Raw genomic sequence first — 23,476 nt, 5'->3', positions numbered from 1 at the left:
GAACATGTAAGTCGAAGGCTTGCAGCCTGTTCTAACCTTGGAAGGTTACGAACACGAGACACGAAACACTATACTTGGAAGAGCCTAGTGTGCATGTTACACCTTGTAACGCGAGTCAGCGAATACCATACAACCTGCGCATGAAAATTCGAGCGAGCGCTTGCGCATTTTAGCGGCATTGAAACCTTTTGGTGTTATAGTATTTGTCTTCCACAATGTATCATGTGTGGGTGTCAAGGCTTCGTACACATTGTAGTCCTGAGGACTAAACACGGTGCGGGAGCGCAACGGCAAGGAAAAAGAATGGTTGAGACCAAAATAGAACAAGCTTCAGGAAGGGCAGTAAGTTATATCACTACGTAGTGGTAAGGGCGCCACTCCCAGCGTCACGCGCAGTTGAGCGACCAGTGATGTTAGGTAGCTAAGAGCTGGGTACTGCCCCCCCCCCCCCCCCAAACAAAAAGAAAAGCGCGTACGCTTATCTTCGACTGCTTCTAAAAATTGGTTTTTGACATCGTGGTGTACGTTTTACAACCGTTACTTCTCATCCATTGACTTGGGCGTATGCTCGCAAGATAAGGGGCCTGTGATGTCCTTTGACGATTGATGTGCCTACATGGTCGTTCCGTCCTTGTCAACACCCATTCGCTGACCCTATTTCGCAGTCAAATCCGGTGCCAGACCGCGGAAGCGAATCGGCTTCTGCCTGTCGCGAGTTACATTCAGCTCAAAGACATCATGTCTTTGGTATCCACCCACGACATCGTGAAATTGCTTCCCCTCCACACATTTTGACAAGTCCAGATCAGCGTACAGAATACCCTCTTCCTTCTGCAAGATATCGGTGTCTTGCTTTTCGCCGGTGGTCTCGTTGACAGTAAAGCCAATCAAGGGCGCACCAGTAGGGTCTAAGAACATCGTCGCGCCCCCTTGAGCATCCTTCAAGACTTTCTTAATTGTTTCTGGATCTGGAGCCCCAGACGCTACTAAATCTATAGCAGGCTCATCTAAGAGTCCAGAACAGAGTACTCCGAATGCCTTGGCTTCGAAGCAGTGGGCTGCAGCCCTCGTCCTGTTTGCGGTCACATTATCGTAGTTTTTTCCCTTGTTGGTGCCTTCGTTGCCAATTGTGTCCACCCGGGTGGGCCACACAGCTGGCCACGTAGAAATATGCAGCTGTTCACCCTGCGCCATCAATGCATACCGGGCAAGCGGGTTGGTATTCTCGCCGCAAATTAAGACGCCGATCTTCCCGAAGGGCGTTTCTGTCACGCGAAGACCATGCCCATCTCCCGGGGCCCACGTAAGCTTCTCAAAAAAGGTAGGTACCAGCTTGCGATGGTGATTTAGAACCGCGCCATCGGGACCGACGAGAAGATTTGAGTTGAAGAGACAACCAACGCTGTAGTGAACTTTCTCTGAAATACCGATGCTTACATAGGTCTGAGATTTGCGAGCAGCGGCACGTATTGCGCGAACTTCATCCCCATCGGCGTATACGGATTCAGCGGCCATCTTCTGGAACAAGGCATGGTTTTGCGTCGGAGGCCGGAGCGCGCTCCAGATAGGAAATGCGGGGATATATGTCTCCGGGAAAACTACCAAGTTTGCGTCGTTCAGAGAGGCACGTTGGATAAGCGATAGTGCTTTTTGGGTGGTTTCTCGCGCGGAGAGGAATTTTGCCGCGACGTGACAGGCTGCGACTCTGATAGTTCCCGTCATTTGGGCTGTGTATTTGCGCAGAGGAAGATTGTATTCCTGAGGCGACAGCTTGAGATCTGGTCCAGGCCGTATGTTGGAGACTGAGGAGTCTTAGCCAAGTAAGAAAGTACTGGAGCTTGCGTTATGCCTTGAACTATCTTGGATTCTTGTATACGAGGAACATGAGCATGAGTGGATGTGGCGGAACGTGCGGACATAGACCCCACTCCTCCCGTACCCGACACACTAAAGTAGTACAGCCACTACCCCGCGCACCGTTCTTACTTTGAATTCACGTCCGTGGTGTGAAGGTGCCATGGTGTCCTTGTTGGGCAGGAATGTATATGGACTACCTGAAATCATTCACAACAAAGACATTCGAAGAGAGGCGCCGGTCAATACCGGTACATCTCTTGATCGACAACCAGCGATAAACAACTCGGATTGGTCCACAGGGAACCCGAGGCCTAATCAACGACCCATCTCCAACATCCTGCAAACGCAACTAATGCTCCTCTTCGATGCCTCATTGCAAACCCGAGCTCTGCCTTTCGATCGCAAACTCCAGTCCAAACCTCCGCGCGAACCGCACGAACACACCGTAGTGCTTGAACAGCGGCACAAACCATATGATCGCCGTCCAAAACGTCCATAGCCACCATGTCTTCTTGTCCGCCCAGAAGCCCCGCAGCATCACGAACCGGGCCGACACGAGTGCGCCGACTCCAACGGGCAATACATACCCCACCCAATTGAGCCCCCAGAACAGCGGACACACAAATGACCAGGCCATGACCGGCACTGCAATAGTCCACCTCGCGGCGGTATCCCCAATCACCAAGGGCGCCGTCCTTCTCCCCCGCGCACGGTCGCCCTCCTGATCCTTCATGTCTTGCGCCTGGAACGTGGTCGCGAGGATCATGCTTGTGATAAACAGCCACCACCACGAGGACTCGGGAATCTGGACCCCCTGAATCTCCGCCGCGACGCGCATACCGCCCTTGTTAAATTGCGATAGCGCCAGCCCGAGAATGATGTTGCGGATGATCCAGTTGTCCCCTCCGCCAAGATCGTTGTACATCCACGCCAGATTGTAAACCAACGCCGTCTCCTCCCAAGCACCAAGGAAATAATTCATCCCCATCCCGAAGGGCATCGTGAATAGCTGCAGCATACGGGCTTGATCACGGGTGATGCGGCTAGAGGGGATCGGGCGCCAGGGTTTGTTGATTGCGTCCTCCATCGCGCCTTCAAAGCTTTTCTGGTTGGCGAGCACGGAAACCAGAAGGACGAGGTAGTTCCAGAGTACCACCCTTGGGAAGCGCACTAGGATATGTATAAGATCAGGACACTCGGTAGTGGTTAGGGGTGCGCCGGCTAGGGCAGTGGCGAGGCCGTAGAGCGCGTTCGGGCCTACGAAGGAGAGGAAGTCGCTTTCGGTGAAAAGCCAGAGCGTCCGGGCGAAATAGAGGGGGGACCAGGGGTTGTGGGGTTTGACCTGAAGGAGTTACAATGGAGATGAGGTTTTGCTATAGGGTGGGGATCTTACAGTGGCGCGCTGTTGCTGTCCATTCTTTCGAGGTTGGGTCAGGTTACCGGCCTTCACGTTCTCGTTCTGGTGGGCCATGGCTGGATAGATTTTTGCCTTGGTTCCGTCCGGGCGGAATTGCCACGCAGCAGCAAAAGAGACAACTTCAAAAGCGAAAGACTCCGAGCCACTGGAAAGATGCAGCTGTCGTGGAATCGTAGCTTCCTGTAGAAATTGAAGCACAATAAAACGCTGAAGAGGTACATGTAGGTCTGTTATACAGTACGACCAACACGGCGCCGCGGACATTTCTCTTTCGTTATTGCCGCCTACGAATTCCCTTAATTAAGACGGAATATGCGTTTAATACATGCAATCGCCACCTGCACTCGGCTTATGCGGTTCTGGAACATGCAGCATCTAAGATCCTGCTCCTTCGAGTGACAGGCAAAGCAAAGTATCGCGGGTCAGGCTGTCACATGAAACGCGCGCTTGCCTCTGCCACTTCCAGCAATGTCCGGCCTTGTTGTAATCTAATCGAACTGTACACATTCTAGGGGGATGCTGGTTTTCTTACAGGGGACGGGTTACCAGCTTCGGATGCACAACTGGCTCCTCTACATCCATTAAGCTACGTGTATCAGTGAGCAGGGACGCATGAGTGGCAGTCTCTGCGACTTCTGAAACGAGGCAATCTGCTGCTCCATTGCAATGACTAGTTCTTTGAAATCCACGGACGTGGCTCCGTGTGACTCGCCCACATTGAATCACACGAGCATGTCAATGACTGGCAAAACATTCCATCCATTCTAGATTCACCACCACTAGGTTGAGCTCGTGCCTCCAGGCAGACTTTCGACTAATTCACGCAGCTTGAAAGAAATCTTCAAGTCACCAAACCCGATCGTGAACCTCTCATGGGCTTTACTCTCAAAGTCGCCGCCATCCTCACCAGGCGCGAACGAGATGTCGAAGGTTGTGACGATTCTCGCAAGTGTTGTTCGCACAGTGAGGAGGGCCAGTGGCCTTCCGATACATCCGTAGGGACCTGCAAGTAGATGGTTAGCTTTGTCACTAGGAAGAGATATGGAAATGGAAACCTACCAACCGAAAATGGTGCCCATGCACTCTTGACTTTCACCATGGATGGTGATGAGTACCATCGCTCGGGGATGAGATATTCGGGCTGTTCATATGCCGCTGCGCCTGTTTCAGATTATTTCGTCAGTGGTGTTCCAAATATGCAAAGCATGTACTCACTTCTTCCAATAACGTATTGAGGGCAAGAAACCACGGTATCGCCAGGGATGAACATTCCGTCGATAACGATCCCTTCTGGTGGTGTTTTTCGCGGTTGCAGCGACGGCACGGGCGGATGTAGCCGCAGTGTCTCGTAAATGACAGCGTTGAGACAGTCCAATTTTGCGATGCGTTCGTTCAGAATATCGCCGACAAGTTCGGTCATGTATGGTGCGAGCTCAGTGCGGAGCCTCTTGATGTATTTCGGATGTTGCGCGAGTTGGAAGAGCGCCGCGGAAAGTGTGGTCGCAGTTGTATCGCTAGTGATCGTTAGTCCTGGCATATCCCCCAGTAAGTGTAGCTTGCTAGGGAAGTGAAGGTTACCTGCCAGCAACAACGATCAGTTGCGCATCTCCCCTCAAGACCCGCCAATCCTCGTTTGTTGGAAGACCGCCCTTATAAGGAGCTGAAAGCGCCGACATTATATCAGGGACGTCTACCTTGGTCTGCTCCCCGTTAGTAATGATATGACCAGACGCGCCATGAATCTTACTTTGAGTCGTGCGTCCATGCGCTCAGCGCAGAAGTCAACGAATCGCCACCAATCCTTTGTAACGCCAGGTATCGATGTCAAAATCTGGAAGAGCCAGGCTGGCAATGCGTAACCAAGTGGCTGGAGAGCTTCATCTAGTAGTTTGATAACCCAGTGCTCCTGGTTCAGCTCCAGCATATCAAAGGACCGACCGAAAGCCAAGTCGCCCATGAAATCGAAGCTGAACAAATTGAACCATTGAGTGACATTGATGCCAGCTCCGTTAGACTCAATGAGATGGCTAATGAGTCTGTTGCGGTACAGACGAAGCCTCTGCTCGTAGCCGCGAAGAGCCTTCTCACCAAAGGCAGGACTCCAGGTGCGCCGTCGCTCGTCGTGAAGCTTCTTCTCTCTCATCGTGTTGAGCGAGACCATGGGCCAAGTTGAGTCGTACCAGGAGCTCTTCGTGCATTTTGATCCAGACCCATAGATGGCCTGGACGGCTTTTGGATTAGAAATAGATAAATTGTCTGGTCCGATCCGCACGAAAGGGCCATACTGATCGTGCAGAATTTTGAGCTGTCGAAATGTATCGAGGTGACGCACTCGCCACGAGAGCCAGAAACTTGTAATCCTTGCACCTACAGGTCCGGCAAATTTTTGAAGTGGGTGAAACAAGAGGCGATATAAAGAGCGAGCTCCGTAAAGCCCAAGGAGAAAATAGCCGGCTTCGCCTGATACTTCAAGGACTGCTGATAGGATGTTAATTTCGTTTAGACCAGCGTGTCCGAGTGATGTGAGAGCTACAGTGGCTATCAAGATTTTGATGTAAAACTTGACGTATAAATGATGTTCCCCCCGCACAAAGTACAATAGAAACGACGCTACACCGAAAAGCAGCGAAGCACAATGAGAGACAGATACGGCCATGGGGAGCAATTTGTCGTGATACTTGCGTACGCAGAATCTTCTGTCCGGCATAATTTAGATGGAATTCGCTATGCTGTGCTATTGAAACAGGCCATTTGCACAGCCGGGGGTTGCTTCAAACGTAGCTGCAAGGATTAACTTGAGGCTGCCATGCTTTTTTGGGGTAGCCCCAAGCCCTCCCCCATTTGGTCGTTGACAATGTTTGCATTGCAGAGATCCCGGGCACGTCACCTTCTGGCCGGTCGTTCTTCGAGAATTCCCATAGTACGGATGTATATGCATGATGTCTTGAGCGACATGCGGAAGCCACTGGATCGGCTTTATATGTCAAATGTGCTATAAACATTTATCTACACATATGGACCCATATATTGCAAATGACTCCGTGATACGTAGAAAATAGCAGTATATCATTTGATAGAGTGCGCCAATTCGATCTGAAATTTACTAAGAGAGAGCTTAACGATACCTCGCGCAGAACGTTCTCAAGGGTAGGTGCTCTCGATGGTGCTCGGTTTGCGTATCAATGCAGCGCGAATCATCTTCGATACCATAAGACAAGTCAACAGGTTGCAAGATTTAGTATCTCGTGCAGCCTGAATGATGCTCTTGCTTTAGGCGTGTGATCTTGGCGCATTCTGTGCCACTACTCGAAAAAGAAACCTCCGGAAAGGTCAGGTCACTAGAACTGGAGAGGAAGTCCCCGAATTGCGTACAGACTTGGCGCTTGGGACGAGATCAGAGATGTTAAGGAGTTCATGATTCGCGTAGGGCGTCTACGCCTCAGGAACCGAGCCAGATCTTGTTCCATGCTGTCCACATCGGGAATTCGCAGACAAACAGCCCGTAATTCTCTATATAAACCTTAGTGTTTTCATGTTATAGATTGTGATGGGCCAACATCCTGAGCAGGGGCTCGAAACCCAAGCCAAAGGCGAAGGCAGTCAAAGTGTATTGATGTAGTTGGCTTGTTAAGGCATTCTCAGAAGAAAATTAGCATGGATCGGGATGCCTGGTCTGCCGTTGATGATTGTTGTCTTCGTTGCTCTTTAGATAGCCGTGACTACTATAGCTGCAATTGTGCCTACATGTATCCGTAGCTCATTTGCTTCAGCCGCCCCATAAGACTGCGATGCCAATTTTCAATGCTTTCGATCTTCTCCCTATGCGATGTCGCCCCCGACTGAAAGCACACTAAGCTCTTCAACCTTCCTAAGAACCTTGACAAGCTCTTGCCCCGTACCATGGCTAGTGCATACAGGACCTGAAGCTGCTCTTCCGAAGTGTCGATAGAGTACTGGCCCAAAGCATCGGTCCTGCTGTCGGAGGGACTGATTGGCGGACTCTGTCGACCTTGAGAACTCAGTTCGGCTGAGATAAGTTGTTGGAATTGGAAGACGAGGTTGCGACATATCAGGATCAGTAGCAGGACGCATCCGGGCCGGTACGGGCATGTTGGGCACTCGATTACCCTGTCGCATTGCCACAACGCACTTTTGTTCGCTGACAGTATGCCAGATACGGTGTGTGTGACATAAGGTGACGTTTCCATTTTTCTGGCTTCGAGTTCGTCTAGGATAGTAAGTGCATCAGTCATGCAGCGACAGCTGCCACCACTTGCGTTACTTAATGCCGTTCCTTGAGTTTTAGCACCGGATATAGTGTCCAATTCGCTTGCCGGTTGCATAAGCATGCTGGAGGCGTCGGTGTGTGGGTGCCCCGGGTTGGAAAAAGCAAGCGACAGGCTCGGATCGCCGAACAAGTCCGAAGACAGTGCTGTGAGTGCATCATTCGAATTTGAGTGCAGTATTTCTTCACCTATATGTGTTATTAAGCTCCAAAAGACAATGCAAAACCACCTACTTGGTGAAAATTCTGCAGGATCAAGGAGATCATGCCCAGCGTCAGTGGTCGGAAAGAGAGGGGAAGCACCCTCTCTCAAGCGATCTTCCGAGCTAGCTGAAATTTGCTTCCAGAAAGCGTCCAGAAAATTTTCTGTTGTTTCCGGAGCCGGAAACGTATGCTTTGGCCAAGATAATCGGTCAAGATCAAGTTCTATCGATGTTGTAGATGAAGACGTAGATAGACGAGGCGTTGAGGGATCTCTGGACCGTGCAGAGGGCGGCCGCGTATGCATACTGTAAGTTCCAAGGCTTTGAGCCTGAGAACGTCTTCGTGATCTTCTCGTAGCACTATTGTCGACTCTGCGAGGTGGATTATAAGTGCATTCAAGTTTATTCGATAAACATCCAGCACAGCCACCTTTGTCTCCAGAGCATTTGAGCTGAGCACAGTTAGCAAATTAGCCACTGCAGATGCAAACATCTCATACAAACCTTCTTCACGCGACACTCGTAGCAAGCGGCATGTCGAGGGCGTGTCCCTTGAGCAGTGCTTGCACTTGACTGTTCCACAGAAATACTGTCCTTGTTGCACTTCAATGTAATGAACATGTTGATGAGGCACGCCCAGTTATGATCGCAAGCCTAAGGACACGCACAATATATCTTGGTAGCACATGTGCACCGTACCCGCTATGACCAAACATCACCCAGTCCGCCACCACCGCTACAACTAGCGGGCGGCAAGCAATCCGCGACATGCCATGCATTGTAACGGCCTCAAGCCTCTTCCCCACGTGTTGGCTCCACCACTCACGGACGCTCGTTCAGCTCTGTCTCAGCTTGCTATTGGTCGTCAGTTCACGTGAATAAAAAGCGTTTTGCCGCATGGGGCGGTGTTCTCGGTTGGAGAGAATATTTCGACGAAGCGCAAGAAAAGCGGCGATTTCATTCCGTTTCAGAGAGATAACTTCGGTAACAAAGCCAGCTTGTGGAGGTTCTTCTGCAAGAACAAACAAAGAAATCGTCTCACGTGGCTTTGTCAATCGCGGTCGGACCGTAGACGCGGGACCAATTGAATGAATAGAAATCGGTCGTTGTAAAGTATGCAACGGTAGTCCAGGAAGGTGCCCATACCTGTCGTGGCGCCGCGGCGGTCGTGAATGTGGGCAAAGGCCAAATTGTCTAAAGTATGACGCTGCTGCAGCTAGCGTTCGGGGGCATGCTTGCTATATACGAGGCTGCTCGTCGTGGCGATCTAAGCCCGGGGGAGGAGCGGCCTCTTCCCGTCAGGACTGCTCGATTTGGCTTATGCCGCGCCCAGGATACGGCATAACCCCAGTACAGCATACGCCGCTTTCTCGCCTTGCATTTCTGGACAAGTTCGACCTGGAAAGGTGCGCGAACTGCACAGCATCGAACTTCATCACCCGCAGACATGTTTCAATTGTTGCAGGTGCTCAAGTCTCTTCTTCAGGGCTGGTGTTGGAGGGCGGGAAGTCCAATTCACAGTGGCACACTCCATGCATATGCTATCGTCCACGACCATACCTTATCAGTCATTCAAGTCCAGCCTTCGATGGTACATAACTGTGACATGCCATTCGCTCTTTCGCATTTCCATGTTTCACCCTGTAGGCTCCCAAAGGTGGAGGTAGGCAGCCTTTTCGCATTGGGGAAACAGTCTCACATTTAAAAAAGGGTCAGGATTTGCCGTATTTCTCCTTCAGGCCTATCAAACGTCGTGCTAGGAGTGTGTACTTACAACTCGTCAAATATGTCGTTGGCTAAGAGAACCTCTTTCGGTGCCCGCACACTGATGTGGAGCCGCCACTCATTAGACTAAAAGCCTCCTTGTTCCATTAAAACCATCAGATCCGCAGATGTCGCTGTTGCGTAATGAATAAATCAATTTAGGAGTAAGAGTAGAAGCACAAATGACACCAAGAGAAACAGGACTAGAAAAGAACAAATATTCTCACAACTCCTGCCACTACTTGGTATGCAAACTAGCCCCACATCACCAAACTGTACATCAAACACCCGCCATCCGCTTACCGCCCTTCACCACAACCAACATGCCCTCCCCATCCATCCCCAAAGTCGTCTGTCCACCACCGGGCATCCCAGTCATATCAACCTTCACCGTCTCCCCCTATTCACTCTCGACATCACCACCAGTCACGCGAGAGAGTTTCTCCCCATGCCAAATCTTCCGCCAAAGGTACTTCCCATATGATATCTCGCGCCGGCCCTGCGCACGCAGCGCCGCGTTCTCGTCGCGCAACTCGCGTCTCTCCACGGTCGTGATCCAGGGGATGGCGATGCCGGATGAGAGGGCGAGACCGCTAATTAGAGCTGCGGTCTCGAGACCTGCGAGGAAGGGCATCTCTGAATCGGGTAAGCTGGATTCGGATAGGAAGAGTTTTGTGTCTTGGGTTGATAGTGGCTCCTGGGGTTTTTGGAAGGTTAACTTGGGACTTGATTGCAGAGGGATTAGACAGACAAGAGCTACTGGTTGGTGTTTTATCTGCCGAAGAAGCGCGTTGTGCGTGCTAGATTGGGACAATGTTAGTGCACAATATGTAGTATCTACACTCCACGATATTGAGGTTTACTAGGCACTTCTTCAACACCAAGTCCATATGTGTGACGACGCTACTCCACCTACTCTGAGATCGATGTGGATTATCACAACACCTCGCGGGACAGGTTGTAACCGAAGTGTTGTTGGCCTGTGTACGCGCGACACTGTCGGGTGGGATCCCCGCGATGGTGAGCGATAGGGAGCGGGCAAGGTAGATAGCGGTCACGGTGATGACTTCAACGAGTATGTATGCATATGGTACCATATATCTATCCTACACGCCCCAATGCCATATCGCCGATGCAGATGCAGATGCAGATTCAGCACGTCGTCCAACGCCTCTCGCCCAGCGCGGGTATCTCACATCCTCTTTCTCCTTTCCTCGGTGCTTCTCATCAAAACACGTACAATTACACATCTGCTGCTCTAGTCGTCACCCTCCCCACCCCCCTCCACCTCCGCCGGCGCAATCTCCTCCCTCGCACCACCCGCATCCGCTTCATGAATAATCTTCTTCCAGCCCAACTCCTCCTCGCTGTCCTTGAGGTACTCAATAGTCGGGAAATAATGCTCGTTCTTCTTCATCGTCGCGACCCACGGCACATTGTCAAAGGTAACGACCTTGAGGCGGAAATACTCATTGTCGGCGATCTTCTTGGCTTCGCGCAGGAAGCTGTCGAGGTCGGGCGTGGGCACATTGTTGACGTGAGTCAGGAAGTTGGTGGGCGCGAGGCCGTACATGTACGCGGGGCTGCCGCGCGAGCGGGAGGAGATGTAGACGTCCGAGTGGATGCGGGAAATCTGCTGGCGGACAGCCTGGTGCGGGCGGTGCAGGGTGGCGCCGCAGAAGTTGACGACGCGCGCGGTTTCGAGGTCCTCAGTCGCGACGGTGGGCACCTTGAGGGTGACTTCCTGGCGTTTGCGCACGATGGCGGCGTCTAGGAAGTCGTGGTCATACATGACGTCGAGGTCCGGGGCGCGCGTGATAAGCTTGCCGTTGAGCGTGAGCAGGACGTCGCCCTCCATGAGGCCGCCTTCGTGTCCAGAGTCCACCTTGCGCACCATGAACAGCTGATGCCGCTCCGGATCCTCGTGCTCCGTCTTCTCGATCCATTCTTCCGGCACGCCCATTACTCTGGCCTGGCTCATCTGCACAGTCTGGAACTCGACGTTGAGGATGCGTAGCTTAGGCGTCTTTCCGCTCCTAATCTGTTCGAGGACGGGTAGGATCATGGGAACCGCGAGGCCAAGGTGGTACTCTACGTCTTTTCCGGATTGCGAGGTGCGCTCGCCGAGGTAGGAAAGCCAGAGCGCTTGCACTGTGCCATCTTCGGCGACCAGCACGCCGGAGTGGCTGTGCGAGGCCTGGTTCGTGTCCACGGTGATGGCGTCGAAGTTGGTAGCGCGGTACCTTGGCGTAACGGCGCTAGCAGGAATCGCTACGGTGCTGATGTCCGTAACGCTTGTCTTGGTCACAACCGGCCTGAAGTTTTGGTTCATGCCGAAGAAAATGGTCTCGTCACCCTTCTTGATGAATTCAGTCGCGAACTTGGGTGTCTTGACCGGCGCGTTGACGAGTGACGTGTCGTATTTTATGATGGCGTAGTTCTGGAGAGGGTGCATAAACACAACCTTTGCGTCAACAAAGATTGAGTCTGCGATGATGAGGGAGATGTCGCAAAGATCGTAGGGAAGGAGAGCTCGCGAGACGAGGACGAGACCCTGTTCAGCATCCACGACGACACCGTAGCCTTGCTTGTTGCTCTTGGGGAAACCGTCGAGCTTGATCGGCATGTGAACGTGCACGCGCACGAAGCTGCGGATGATGTCCACGGCAGCAGGGAAGTTCGAAGTGAGCTTGATGAAGTTCGCTTTCCGAGGAACATTGGGTACAGCGGGAATAGCATCGGCTATCGTAGTGAAGTCCCAAAGACCAGTCTCGTCATTTCGCTTGGCGACCCTCATCTTTGCGTGCCAATGCCGATCGATGGTAGTGATGCTGGTGTTGGCGGTGTGGAGATCGCGCAGGTGCTTGTACACCATGACGACTCGTTTCCGGTCCGGAATCTTCCGCATGACCTCGATGAACGCCTCCAGATTGGGCGTGGGCTGGTTGTCGACCTCTTGGACGAGCCATCCAGATGTGAAACCTTCAGCAAAACGGAAAGAGCCAGCAGCTTCGCACACGTAGACACCGGCGTTTTCGAGCGAAATGGCGTACAATCGGGCCTGCTGGTAGGAAAGGTCGTGGAAGGAGGCACCCGCCACGGATATGAATCGGTCCGGAGTGATAGCATGGAGATCGGTAACGTCCAATTCCACTTCGAGGTCCTCGCCTGCACGCTGTATGGTAAGAGATACCTTGCCGCCAACACTATCATCCAAGACAGCGTCCAGGCGCACGAACTGGGTGAGAAGCTCGCCGTTGACCTTGACCAGGACGTCACCCTCCTCGACGTGTTTTGACGCGGGACCATTCTTGAGAACGACTTCGGCCACCAACATGCCCGTCTCTTTTGGAAACTGTGTTCGCACAGCCTTCTCCACGTCCGGCGAGAGGCCGAGGCGGCGGCACTCGTCAAAGGGCTTTAGTATCCACTGCGTCTGGATGGTGCCTCGCGACACGGGTTTGCCTTCCCGGATCAACTCCAGCGCGCGCAACGGCCGGTCGAGGGGCAGGAAGTAGTCGGTCGCAGCGCCGTCGGCTCTCCCGCCAGCCTGTAGCGCGACCGCGTGGCCGTTCACATTGACCACCGGACTGCCCGAACTGCCACCACTTGCGGCGGCTGCAGCCTGAATGTAGTTTGTGTTGAAATCCGAGTAGCCCTCGCCGTATTCGGGCGCGTTGCGGTCGAGCCGACTGATGACACCCGACAGGATGCTGAGCTTCTCGCCGGCATCGTTACCAACGACGCGGATCTCGACACCGACCTGTGCCTTCTTAGGGTGCAGCTCGAGCGCGGTGACGGGCATGTACTTGATCTCCTTGGGGTCGAAGCGGAGGATGCCGAAGTCGTGCACGGGGTCGCGGTAGACGGGGAAGACATCGCACTGCTAGTTGTCAGCGGGTCCGCGGTGGTGTGGCAGAGATGCCTACCTCCTCGTGGTTGTCAAAGATGCAGTAGCCGATGAAGGGCCCTGCTCCGACGACGTGCTGTGTCTCGTCAGCGAATCTCTTCCCGCGGCGTGGCATGCAGGGAAACCAACCCTGTTTGTGAGAATGTATCCGCGCTCGGCGTCGACAACGAAGCCCGTGGCCTCGCTCGCAACCGCCGGGTCCGTGTCGAAGGAGCACGTCTGGCAGAAGTGGATGGACACGACGCTCTTCACGACCGTCTCGATGGTCCTCTGCCACTCGGCCGTGTCGTGGACCGCGGCGGCAATCTGCGGCGGCACAAACTCGTCAATGTCCATGCTGGGCGTCGGGGACTGGTCGCGCGCGAGGGGCTCGGACTCGGCAGCAGCGTAGGTGCCGTTGCGGGCGTGGGTGGCCTCGGGCTTGATCTGCTTCATGGGCCGCTCGCTCGAGGGCGTGGGCGGCTGCTTGCGCTTGGAGCGGGTGTCGTGCTCGCCATGGTGTTCGGCCGGCATGGGGTCCGTGGTGAAGCGACGGCGTTGGGTGACGAGGTGCGGCGCAAGGTGCAGGTGACGGAAGGCGCCAGCGAGCGAAGACTGCAGAGGCGAGGATGTGCGAGCAGCGGGGTGGAATGCGCGGGCGCGGGCGCAGAGTGCGGTGGAGGAGGCGGCGGCGAGGCGCGCTGCGAAACTTCTTTTGACGGCCACTGAACGAGTTTGCCGGCTAAGCATCGATGCGCGGACGGTCGCGCAGTCGCTTGTGAATCTGCCTGGACACGCTCGAGGCTATCACTGCAGCAGCTGGACCAAAGGAGCGACGTCAAACTCTTTCTTTTGCGATGCGCTGCAATCGGCCACCTGCAACCTGGTCGGCCTGCGCCTGCAGCAGAGCGCGCAGGCATCAGGGTTCACTCGCCGGTCCGAGCGGGACTTCCGCTCCGCGCTCTTGCAGCGGGCTGGCACTGCACACAGCTAACGAGATGCACGCAATGCAGAACGGACCTTGGATGCTTTTGAATTGTATCGAGGTCGAGTCGACAACCCTCCCAATGTCACATACCAAAAGCCGTCACAGGTAGACGCTCAGCGAGAGACCTCAGACCTCACGATCCCTTATAGCAGCAATAGCCGCAGTAGCAAAAGGTGTGGTCCAACGGCGTGCTCACACCCGCACCACAATGCCATCAAACCATGGCAAGCTCATCTTTGACCTCCGCCGTCGCATCCGTCTTCTTGCCCTTCTTCTTGGGGGAGCCGCCGTCCTCGACAGCCGTCTTGCCCTTGCGCTTCGGAGTCTTGGGGGTACCCTCGTCGTCGCCACCAGTTCCCTTGGCCTTGGATCCCCGCTTCTTTGGGGTCGCAGCGTCGCCGCCGTCCAAGTGCTGGCCTGCCTTCAGTGCGTCCAGCTCGGCCTTGTAAGCGGTCTTGAGTCGGCCGACCATGCGCTCGCACGCGATCTCGCTACGACCATTGGGGCGCGGGGCGTTCTGCATGCGTTAGGGAAGGTGCGATCGAGGACCCAGGACCCGCGTACCTTGAAGTCGAGTTTGGTGCCCGAGTTCTCGAGGAGACCGATCAAGTAGACGAGCTATTGCGCGGTTAGTGACCAAGACTTTGCACTTGGTGAATTGCTTTGACTACGCACTCGCTCCTTGTCCGTCCAGCCCGAATTGGCCTTGCCGGCGCCGGAGTTCTTCTCGGTGTCGGACATGATGAAGGCGCAGGTGTAGCTGCTCTGGGAAGCGGATAGGGTTGCGATGGAAGAGTAAGCTGTTGCGGAGATGTGTCAGTGTTGTCGCGCTGTGCGTGGCAGGAAGATGGAGGTGCAACGGGGTGAGAAAGGTTTGGAGCGACGAGCGGTAATCAAAGTCGACGGCGGGAGATTGCGCTGGTGTCGTTGCACCTTCACCTGGGCAACGACTCTTGCCGCAGTGAGTGGGAAACCCGCCGCGAAGCTGAAGGTGAGTACCATTGGCGCGAGGCCGGACGTGGTAGACTGCTGCCGACGCGCTGGCTTCCGCCGTGACTGTCGTTGGTCAATTGGAAACAATTACTTTGTCAGTGACAGACATGAGAGAAGTGGCGAATAGTTTGGTAGTGAATTAAAAGGCCATTATGAGGGTGGTCCTAGGTTATGGGGATGTGGGCCACTGATCTGAGTTGCTTGACTATGGGAACACCATGATGAATTAACAATAGATGACAATGGTAGTAGGTGCCTGGGAACTCGGGCAGATTTGCGATGGTCGTTTTGAAATAATGTGAGTTTACCCTGCATCCACTGTGGATGGGGAAACTTGGTGTAGTATAGGTGTACGAGGGAGCGATCAAGTGATGAGGCTAGAGTGTAAGCGTTCTCCTGGAGCGGCGATCGCTTCGCAGTGCTAAAAGGGTCCCCATGCAGCCCTATGTCGATCGCCGTTGAATTAGAGATTGTATTTGGCCAGCATGTATGAGACACTGGAATACACCGCCTCGCGTGACGCGAACGCGGAGAACGCTGCGCCGGCCATGTCCCCGCTCAGCTTCAGTTCAGCTGCAACAGCCTCATGTCAGACCGCGTCCTCTTCACAATCGCATGTCGACATGCAGAAAGCACTTTGCGACGCCTGAGTAAGCGCGCGTGCGAATGTCGTCGAGAAAAGCGACGAAACGTGCGCATGCGCCCCGTCTCCAGCCACGCTTGCTTACATGGGGCGGAAACTCATGTAGGCGGTATTTTCTAGGAGGCCGGGGTCTAAGAGCCGAGCAATGCCACACCGGCCGAGATCTCCTACAGCAGATTGAGTTCCTCCGATTCCGTGCTCCACGTGTTTGCGCGGTTGAGCATGGGATCACGAAATTCGAGCGGATTGCCGGTGTTGCGGAAATGGAGCCTTCGGACGGCCGAGCAGTCGGTCTTCCGCTGCTAGTCAGGATCCATCGAGTCTCGCTGTCGCCAAATAGGGCGTGGCCCTGGCAGTGACATTCCTACGTCAGTGTTCCATGTAGAGGAATCCGTACAGCAACAGTAGCGATAGGCCCGGGTGGGAACAGCCGTTGCGATCGTCTAGAGCTGGTCAACCGTTTGGCCGCATCGTTCCGCGAAACTCGCGAATACGGGCCCATTGCGCGTCTGCATTGCGTACGTGCCTCAGGGGAAACCTAGAATACCGCATCAGGCCATCAGGCAGCAGCGTTTCCAACGTCCACACGGTGTTTTCTCTCGGTCGGTCGAGGAGGTTAACGGTCTGCGCCACACTGTTCGGTAGAACCCAAACCCCGCGCCTTCCCCATTCCAGTCATGCTTGCGAAAAAGCTAAGCGCAGCCAATCCACTGTCCGCCGTCACGACGAGCCGTAAGAGAGCTTTGCGAAGGGGCGCGACGCGCTCCAAGATGCATTCTGCATTGTTACACCCTCGGTATCCTGTCTCTTATCCTCATAGGCCCGCCAGTGTATTCGCTCCCGGTTCCGCTTACTATTGACCGCTGCTACCGCCCAGCTTTGCGCTCGTCACAGCCGGCGCGCGCGGAACGAGGAGGAACTACCATTCGTTTGAGGCGGGCTTTCTCCACGTGTGGCTTTGTCCTGCGCTCCAAACCATCGTGCCGCACCAATATCGCAGAACGCGTGCTCCGGGTCCCTGCCCAGGGCTGATTGAGGGCGGTAGGCCCTGACTGACAACCGCTTGGCAGAGCGAGTTCTGATGGTATTCGTGTGCGTCAGAGGCGGAGTGCCCTGCTGTGCATCATCAAATATCTAGATACCGAATCTTGTTATATAGCTTCTGCTTGTGGTACTTCTTGCGTGGGTTCACTGGACTGGTTACTCCAAGCTTCTTGGTTTGTTGTTCTTTTTGCTTCCCTTCTTATTCTCTTTAGGGTCTGTCTTTGAGTTTGTGCTTCGGCTTTGAAAGAGTTGGAACTATGGTTTATACAGGCAAGCCCTCCAAGGGCTGCGGCATGTGCAAGAGTCGGCGGATAAAAGTATGTTGTCCCGCTTACACTTCATGACGACCTCCTAGCTTTTTTATATAACGTCCACGGCCGGCGCTTACTCCCGGCTTCCGTGCGACATCGCAAGTTCTGCTTGGTTCGACCATACTTCACGAGATGCATGTGACTGACCAGGTTTCAGTGTGATGAGAAACGTCCAATTTGCAGCCAATGTCAGAAGAGCGGGCGGGCCTGTCCTGGCTATCCGGATGAGTTTGATCTCATGTTCCGAGATGAGAACAAGGCGCTCGCAAGGAAAGCCAGAAAAGGCAGTGGTCGGAGCGAGAAGAGCCAAGAGAGTCGGTCGGTGTAAGTTTGCTCATGTTCGAATTGGTCCATGTGCGCAACTGTCTGCATCCATTGAAAATCGAGCAAGCTCTCATACGTTTGGCTTGCTCGCATCTGGCGTGGTTTGGGTAGATCCTTGATGAACTCGTCTAACTATCCACAGATCGCCTGGCACCCCGGCCAGCCTCAGGGCGTCACCGATAGCCGAAAGCTCAAGATCCCAAGCTCCACCGACATCAGAACCCAGCCAAAGCCTAACGCTCACTCCACCGTTTACCCTTCCCTCCGACCTGTCTACCTTCCAGGACTTATTATGGCAGTTCGATCAGTCCATTCCGCCAACCATAGTTATGGCCCCCGAATTCGAAGCCATCCCGTTCTTCTTCCGCAACTTCATCACGCTTCCACAGGAAGCAGAATCCATGCGCGGCTATCTCGAACTACTCATCCCCTTGTACAACCGTGCACAGCCGTCGTCCGCCCTCCATCTTGCCACCAGCGCCGTAGCCCTTGCCACCTGTGGGAATTATCCCGGAAGACAGCATCTGCTCCGCGACGCTGCCACCACGTACGGAAAAGCCATCCGCAAACTCAATGAAGACCTAAAACATCCCCACCTAGCTAAATCCGATGAGAGTGTACTGGCGACGTTGCTCTTCTCCTTGTATGAAGTAAGTCGACTTATTACTTCAGCAAGGTCTTCAGTAGTTTTCCATCTTTTTAGCGTGTACGTTGGGCGTGTTGAAAACTGACAGTGAACAGACCATCATGAGCACCGATGACACCATCACCGCGTGGGGAAACCATGTCGACGGCGCGGTCGCATTGACAAAACTACGTGGAATGGACCAATTCGACGATCCAATGAGCCACGATGTCTTCCGCGCAGTGAGAACAATGATGGTAAATACATTTCCCAAATACACCACCCCCTCCTAATACATTGTCTAGATCACATCCTGCGTCCAGCGCTCCAAACCCATCGACTCCTTCCCCGGTACCACGGGCTGGCTTGCGTCTCCCCTCTCAGAAGAAAACGCCGCCAACCGCCTCACCCTCATTTGCATCGACCTCCCTAACATCCGCTCGCGCGCCAACACCCTCACCAAAACCGCCTACCACGCTTCTCTCGAGCAGGAAGCGCTTTCCGTCCTCGAGCTCGCTCAGCTCGTCGACTCAAACCTCCAGCAGTGGTACCTAACGCTGCCCCCCGAGTGGCACTACCACACCATCGGCATCGTCAACGAGCCTGTCGAGGATCCGGCGACGGCGGAGAGCTGGATGGGCGAGCAGCATGTGTATCACGACGTGCCGCTTGCTAGTATTGTGAATGACTACCGCGTCTGCCGCATCTTCTGCATGCGCGTCATCATGGCTTGTGTGGCGTGGCTGGCCGTAAATCCAAAGCATAACCTCACTGCCGACTACGAGAAAGCGGTGTATGTCATCCAGCAGATGGTCGACGAGATATCGGCATGCATCCCGTTCCACATGGTAAGTCCCCTTCTGTGAACTCTTCCTTCTCTCCCTTTCCCAGGTCCGGAAAACCAAAAGCTGACACGAGACCACGCAGAACTACGACCTCCAACCCATCGCCAAGAAACTAGGCCAGGAGAAAAACGCCGCAGAAGCCTACGGCGGTTACTCGCTCGTCTGGCCGCTCTATGTCGCCGCAAACGCAGAGACCGTGCCGCAGGCCCAGCGTGACTGGCTGAGCGGTAGACTGATGATGATAGGGACGCGGTTCGGGTTAACGAGCGCGCAGGTGCTGGTCCTCGCGCGGAGACACGTGCTCACGTGCGGACCGATGTTTCCTTGATGAGGGCATGTGGGTAAAATGGGGGAAATCGTCGATTTGCACTTGCTGAGCGAGGTGTTTGGGTAAAAAGCGATGGGTGTTACGTGCTCATGGGTGGGACGGGCGTTCGAGGCCACATGCAGGCATGTATGTATAGCATAAGCGTAGCAATGTAATATCTACTCTCCGTGCAACTGCTCAAACAAGGCGTCGTGTACGAGTGCTGAACTCGCGCTGTGCCAGATCTGGGCTGGTCTGGTCGACATTGCACACTTAGTAGCCCGTCTATTGCAGATCAGCGCAAGCACCTTCGACTTGGCACTACACTGCTATGATCGCAGCATTTGATGGTCAAGCTTTTCATGTATATTGCTTCACAAAGCGAACTCTTGGTTTTTACCTTACATAAGTAAAAATGTATGAACACTTATTGATGAGCACTTGTTATGGTGGTGCGTACTTCAGTCTGCGCTCACTCGTCCTCAATTACAACGAGCCTGAATCGTCCTTTCGCGCTAGATTCCACACCCATGCTTCCAAGCGCTGTTATCGTCGAACATAAGATACATCACGGGGTATGAATTGGCAGATTAATCAAACCCACTTCATTTTCTTTTTTTTCTTTTCTTCTTCCTTTCCTTTGGCTCTAGATCTACGGTCAAAAGCGCCCACACACCTAAGAAATGCCCAAGCCTGTATCGCCACAAGTTTTGGCCACACCGGCATCCCAAAACTGATCATATCTCAGTCTACTTCTTTCGCCATCAAACATTAGATTGATCTTCCCTTCCGGCACTGCCATACTGCCCGATAACGTTCTACCGCACCACCCTCCTCAGCTTGACCAAAAGCGCCGGCTTCTCCCACAGCATAAACAGCTTATGCCTCTCCAACCAGTCATCCATCCCCGGCTCAAGCTCGAGATCGAAGTGCCAGACCATTTTTGCCAGGATAACGCGCATTTCGGCATACGCCAGGTTCTTGCCCAGGCAATTTCGCGGACCAAAAGAGAACGGGCTCATGGCGGCATGGTTGTCCTGAAGACGTCAGTCTGAAGATGGGGAGAGCGAAGAATCACATGATGGATGAGTGAACTCACGTCTTTGAACTTCTCCGGCGCATCCTTCAACCAGCGCTCAGGCACATACGCATCCGGCTCCACAAAGTTGCGCGGACTATGGTTCGTCGCATGCTGGCTCACATACACCACCGTGCCCTCAGGCATGTAGTGTCCCGACACCGTACCCCCGCCCCTCGGCGCGACGCGCGGGAATCCTGTTGGCACGGGGGGATAAAACCGCAGTGCTTCTTGCAGCACCGCGATCGTGTATTCCAGCTTTTCCACGGCGGCAAAGGTAATCTCCTCACTGGACATAAACCTTCCTCGGATCTCGTCCTTTAGCTTGGCATACACGGAGGGATTCTTGAGCATTAAGAACGTCACACCCGACAGCAGCGTAGCCGTCGTCTCACTCCCCGCCCCCACGATAGTTTGAGAATTTATCACCATCTCCACCCTCGTCAGCGCCTTCTCGCCTACGCCCTGGTTCTTAATCACCGCGGAAAAGAAATCTTCACGACTTGTCTGCATCTCTAACCGCTGCTCGACCTTGTCCGCCAGGCTCTTGATGAACACCAGGCGCGCCCGGAGCGCAGCCGAGTTGTCGACGAAGAGGGAAGCCAGGCGATCATAGGCTGCGACGAGGGTGTATTGCTTGCGGAGCGCGATGATGCCCTGCGCTTTGAGGATGTGGAGGACGAACTTGACCCAGGGATGGTAGGTGCGGTCGCGGAGGCAGTGAAGGGGCTCGCCGAAGGTGAGGTCGGCGATGATGTCGAAGGTCGTGTAGTTGTACCAGATGGTCAAGTCTGTGGATTGGCCTTGGTCGATGCGCTCGTCGAGGCGCTGGATTAGGAGGTCCTGATAGGGTGCGGTGTAAGTAGGAGTGAGGATAGTGTGAAAAGGTGAGTCGAGCATGAAGTGATAGGGATAGAGAAAAGATATCATCTTCCTGCCCAGGGGCACACTTACGATAAGATCCTGCACAATGGGTTCCTGGTCCCTAAGTGCCCTATCCGAAAACGCATGACTCAAATTCTTCCGCATTCGGGAGTGATTCGCATCGTCTGCACTAAGCATACTCCGTTTTCCCTCAACCGCTGGTGGGTACCAATTGAGATCCTTCTGATAAGTCTCGCCGCCCTTGTTTCTGCCAGTGCGGAAGCCGTAGATGTCTTGCCACGCTGTGTCCCCAGATATGAAGGAGCATTCGTTGGGCTTGACGCGCACCACGTCACCATACTTTTGATGGATGTCGCGAATCCAGGGAACCATGTTGCCGTATCTAATGCCGAGGATGTAAGGGAATGGTGTCGCGCGAGCCCAGAAGGGGCCGGGGATGTGGGCGAGGGGGTGTAAGTAGAGGTTGTAGATGCATGTGTAGATCGAGTAGAGTGCTACCTGGGGATGGATTAGAGAAGATCCTCAAGTTGATTTGAAAATCAACACCAGAACGCAACACAACTGGTTCGTAGAACAAGTAGTCCATTGCCGCGTCTGGGGTAATACAAAGTCGTGGGAAGGGTGTGTGCTATTGTAATCTGCGAGAAAATGTTGGCAGGAAACACGAACGCTTCACTTACGATTGATAGAAACGCTCCAAACGAGAACGCAATGCCCACCGGGCTGAAAAGCCGGAAGTCATCTGGTAGCATGGTGCTGCTCATGGCGAGGATATCGTGTCCCGCGTACAAGTGCTCCAACTCTGTTGCTCCCGGTTGCGCAGTGCAGTATCCCAGTTCGCGAAGTAGCAACAGTAGCAACACAGCTTCCAAATCTCGAGAGAGGAAAGTGTCAGAGTCGTGACAAAATCCACTTGTCTTGGCGATGTTCAGCTGGCTGTAGAGAATATGTAGGTTGTTGGTGGCGTGACGGTTAAGGCAGCCAATCGTCCCTAGTAAACTCAACCGGTGCAAAATGTCGCAGTAAAACTGAAACAAGTACGAAAGTCGCTGCCCACACGCATCCATCTCTTTAACTATGTGGAAGTCCTCATATATGCTACCTCGGCCGAGGTCCAGCTACGACTAGGATTCCACCCCGCTCTCCCAAACCACAGGGTCGCACGCACAAGTTGCACTGGCTACACACACGCGCGGCGGTGGATCCTTCCGAGCTATATTTCAACGGCCGATGCACACGTCCCCCACTTTTTGGATATCCGCATCCCATCTGTGCCTGCCGTATGACGCTCAGTGCATTCCCGACTACAGCCGAGTGGCCCAGCACATCACCAAGCTCCCATGCAAATGCCGCATCCTATCCTATGCACGCAATGCCCCGAACCAGGTAAGTTTTCGATGCCGTAGCACATACTGTCTGACGGTGGCGCCAGCAGTAACCCCCAGCGGGACGCGGTAAATTATACTCGACTTAAAACCTCCTCTTATCCAATTATATAGAGAGCTCACGACTAGTGTAGTTTCAATGAGCCAATTATGTAGGGATATTTCTCTGCCCTAACCCTTTCTACCCATAACCCCACTACCCCTAACCCTGTTCGCCTTTAGCGCGCTCAGAGGAGATTTAAGTCGAGTACAATTGTCAGATTCACACAGTGATTTGATGGATGTCGGTGATCTGGAGATGAGATGAATTGATTGATCGTTATCGCATACGTGTGTTCTGCCAGCTTTTATCGGGTTCCTATCAACTATCCCTTGTTTCGGGGCTGGGTGTCCAGCAAGGGCGGATGGCCAGCTATCCCTGCCACCTCCTGCCCGGAGTACTGTCCGTACCAAGGCAACTTCGTAGGCCCTTATCTGACAACAGTGAGATACTCAGTACACGCCCTCATATCTGACAACAATATACCCGCAGATCGAGTATAATATACCAGCAGGTCGAGTATAATATACCAGCAGGTCGAGTATAATATACCAGCAGGTCGAGTATAATATACCAGCAGGTCGAGTATAATA

General features: G+C 53.7%; 7 protein-coding genes across 7 annotated transcripts; 1 reads left to right on the top strand and 6 right to left on the bottom strand.

The window, feature by feature from the left end:
- Window positions 1-654: 654 nt before the first annotated feature.
- Window positions 655-1,832, bottom strand: CC84DRAFT_1149426 (nitrilase; the record flags this gene model as incomplete). Its single annotated transcript, XM_018176673.1, has 1 exon — window positions 655-1,832. Exon 1 carries the CDS (start codon window positions 1,720-1,722, stop codon window positions 655-657), a length of 1,068 nt encoding a protein of 355 aa, XP_018034137.1. The 5' UTR covers window positions 1,723-1,832.
- Window positions 1,833-1,996: 164 nt separating this feature from the next.
- CC84DRAFT_1165955 (uncharacterized protein) lies at window positions 1,997-3,051 on the bottom strand. Its single transcript, XM_018178836.1, has one exon. The coding sequence runs from the start codon at window positions 2,942-2,944 to the stop codon at window positions 2,228-2,230; it is 717 nt and encodes a 238-aa protein (XP_018034136.1). The 5' UTR covers window positions 2,945-3,051; the 3' UTR covers window positions 1,997-2,227.
- Window positions 3,052-4,016: 965 nt separating this feature from the next.
- Window positions 4,017-6,048, bottom strand: CC84DRAFT_1165953 (putative cytochrome P450). The gene is made up of 5 exons (XM_018178835.1): window positions 5,022-6,048; window positions 4,853-4,974; window positions 4,490-4,788; window positions 4,334-4,435; window positions 4,017-4,277 (listed from the first exon to the last, which is right to left on the bottom strand). Exons 1-5 carry the CDS (start codon window positions 5,979-5,981, stop codon window positions 4,054-4,056), a joined length of 1,707 nt encoding a protein of 568 aa, XP_018034135.1. The 5' UTR covers window positions 5,982-6,048; the 3' UTR covers window positions 4,017-4,053.
- Window positions 6,049-7,014: 966 nt separating this feature from the next.
- Window positions 7,015-8,383, bottom strand: CC84DRAFT_1177718 (uncharacterized protein; the record flags this gene model as incomplete). The annotated part of the gene is made up of 3 exons (XM_018180299.1): window positions 7,015-7,748; window positions 7,794-8,214; window positions 8,267-8,383. 3 exons carry the CDS (start codon window positions 8,381-8,383, stop codon window positions 7,015-7,017), a joined length of 1,272 nt encoding a protein of 423 aa, XP_018034134.1.
- A 1,543-nt stretch (window positions 8,384-9,926) lies between these two features.
- Window positions 9,927-15,144, bottom strand: CC84DRAFT_1219041 (trypsin-like serine protease; the record flags this gene model as incomplete). Its single annotated transcript, XM_018183050.1, has 7 exons — window positions 9,927-10,162; window positions 10,796-13,409; window positions 13,456-13,512; window positions 13,566-14,030; window positions 14,624-14,920; window positions 14,968-15,021; window positions 15,079-15,144. 7 exons carry the CDS (start codon window positions 15,142-15,144, stop codon window positions 9,927-9,929), a joined length of 3,789 nt encoding a protein of 1,262 aa, XP_018034133.1.
- A 2,196-nt stretch (window positions 15,145-17,340) lies between these two features.
- Window positions 17,341-19,516, top strand: CC84DRAFT_1177716 (uncharacterized protein; the record flags this gene model as incomplete). Its single annotated transcript, XM_018180298.1, has 6 exons — window positions 17,341-17,400; window positions 17,552-17,718; window positions 17,861-18,368; window positions 18,460-18,600; window positions 18,649-19,191; window positions 19,271-19,516. 6 exons carry the CDS (start codon window positions 17,341-17,343, stop codon window positions 19,514-19,516), a joined length of 1,665 nt encoding a protein of 554 aa, XP_018034132.1.
- Window positions 19,517-20,116: 600 nt separating this feature from the next.
- CC84DRAFT_1165947 (cytochrome P450 monooxygenase-like protein) lies at window positions 20,117-22,733 on the bottom strand. Its single transcript, XM_018178834.1, has 4 exons — window positions 22,139-22,733; window positions 21,528-21,956; window positions 20,595-21,416; window positions 20,117-20,532 (listed from the first exon to the last, which is right to left on the bottom strand). The coding sequence occupies exons 1-4, from the start codon at window positions 22,523-22,525 to the stop codon at window positions 20,314-20,316; spliced, it is 1,857 nt and encodes a 618-aa protein (XP_018034131.1). The 5' UTR covers window positions 22,526-22,733; the 3' UTR covers window positions 20,117-20,313.
- Window positions 22,734-23,476: the final 743 nt, after the last annotated feature.

Source organism: Paraphaeosphaeria sporulosa, assembly GCF_001642045.1.
Source record: "Paraphaeosphaeria sporulosa strain AP3s5-JAC2a unplaced genomic scaffold CC84scaffold_7, whole genome shotgun sequence".
Taxonomy (NCBI): Eukaryota; Fungi; Ascomycota; class Dothideomycetes; order Pleosporales; family Didymosphaeriaceae; genus Paraphaeosphaeria; species Paraphaeosphaeria sporulosa.
The sequence above is the reverse complement of the archived record's forward strand: the minus strand, read 5'-3'. Positions and strand labels throughout refer to the sequence as shown.

Bases quoted from the DNA above. Each gene is read 5' to 3' on its own strand.
- CC84DRAFT_1165947 (XM_018178834.1), bottom strand. From the start codon at position 22,525: ATGGATGCGTGTGGGCAGCGACTTTCGTACTTGTTTCAGTTTTACTGC. The intron at 21,957-22,138 runs GTAAGTGAAGCG...ATCCATCCCCAG, and splicing joins TTGGAGCGTTTCTATCAATC to GTAGCACTCTACTCGATCTA. The intron at 20,533-20,594 runs GTGAGTTCACTC...TGACGTCTTCAG, and splicing joins CGCCGGAGAAGTTCAAAGAC to GACAACCATGCCGCCATGAG.
- CC84DRAFT_1165955 (XM_018178836.1), bottom strand. From the start codon at position 2,944: ATGGAGGACGCAATCAACAAACCCTGGCGCCCGATCCCCTCTAGCCGC.
- CC84DRAFT_1165953 (XM_018178835.1), bottom strand. From the start codon at position 5,981: ATGCCGGACAGAAGATTCTGCGTACGCAAGTATCACGACAAATTGCTC. The intron at 4,975-5,021 runs GTAAGATTCATG...AACGGGGAGCAG, and splicing joins GCATGGACGCACGACTCAAA to ACCAAGGTAGACGTCCCTGA. The intron at 4,789-4,852 runs GTAACCTTCACT...AACGATCACTAG, and splicing joins CTGATCGTTGTTGCTGGCAG to CGATACAACTGCGACCACAC.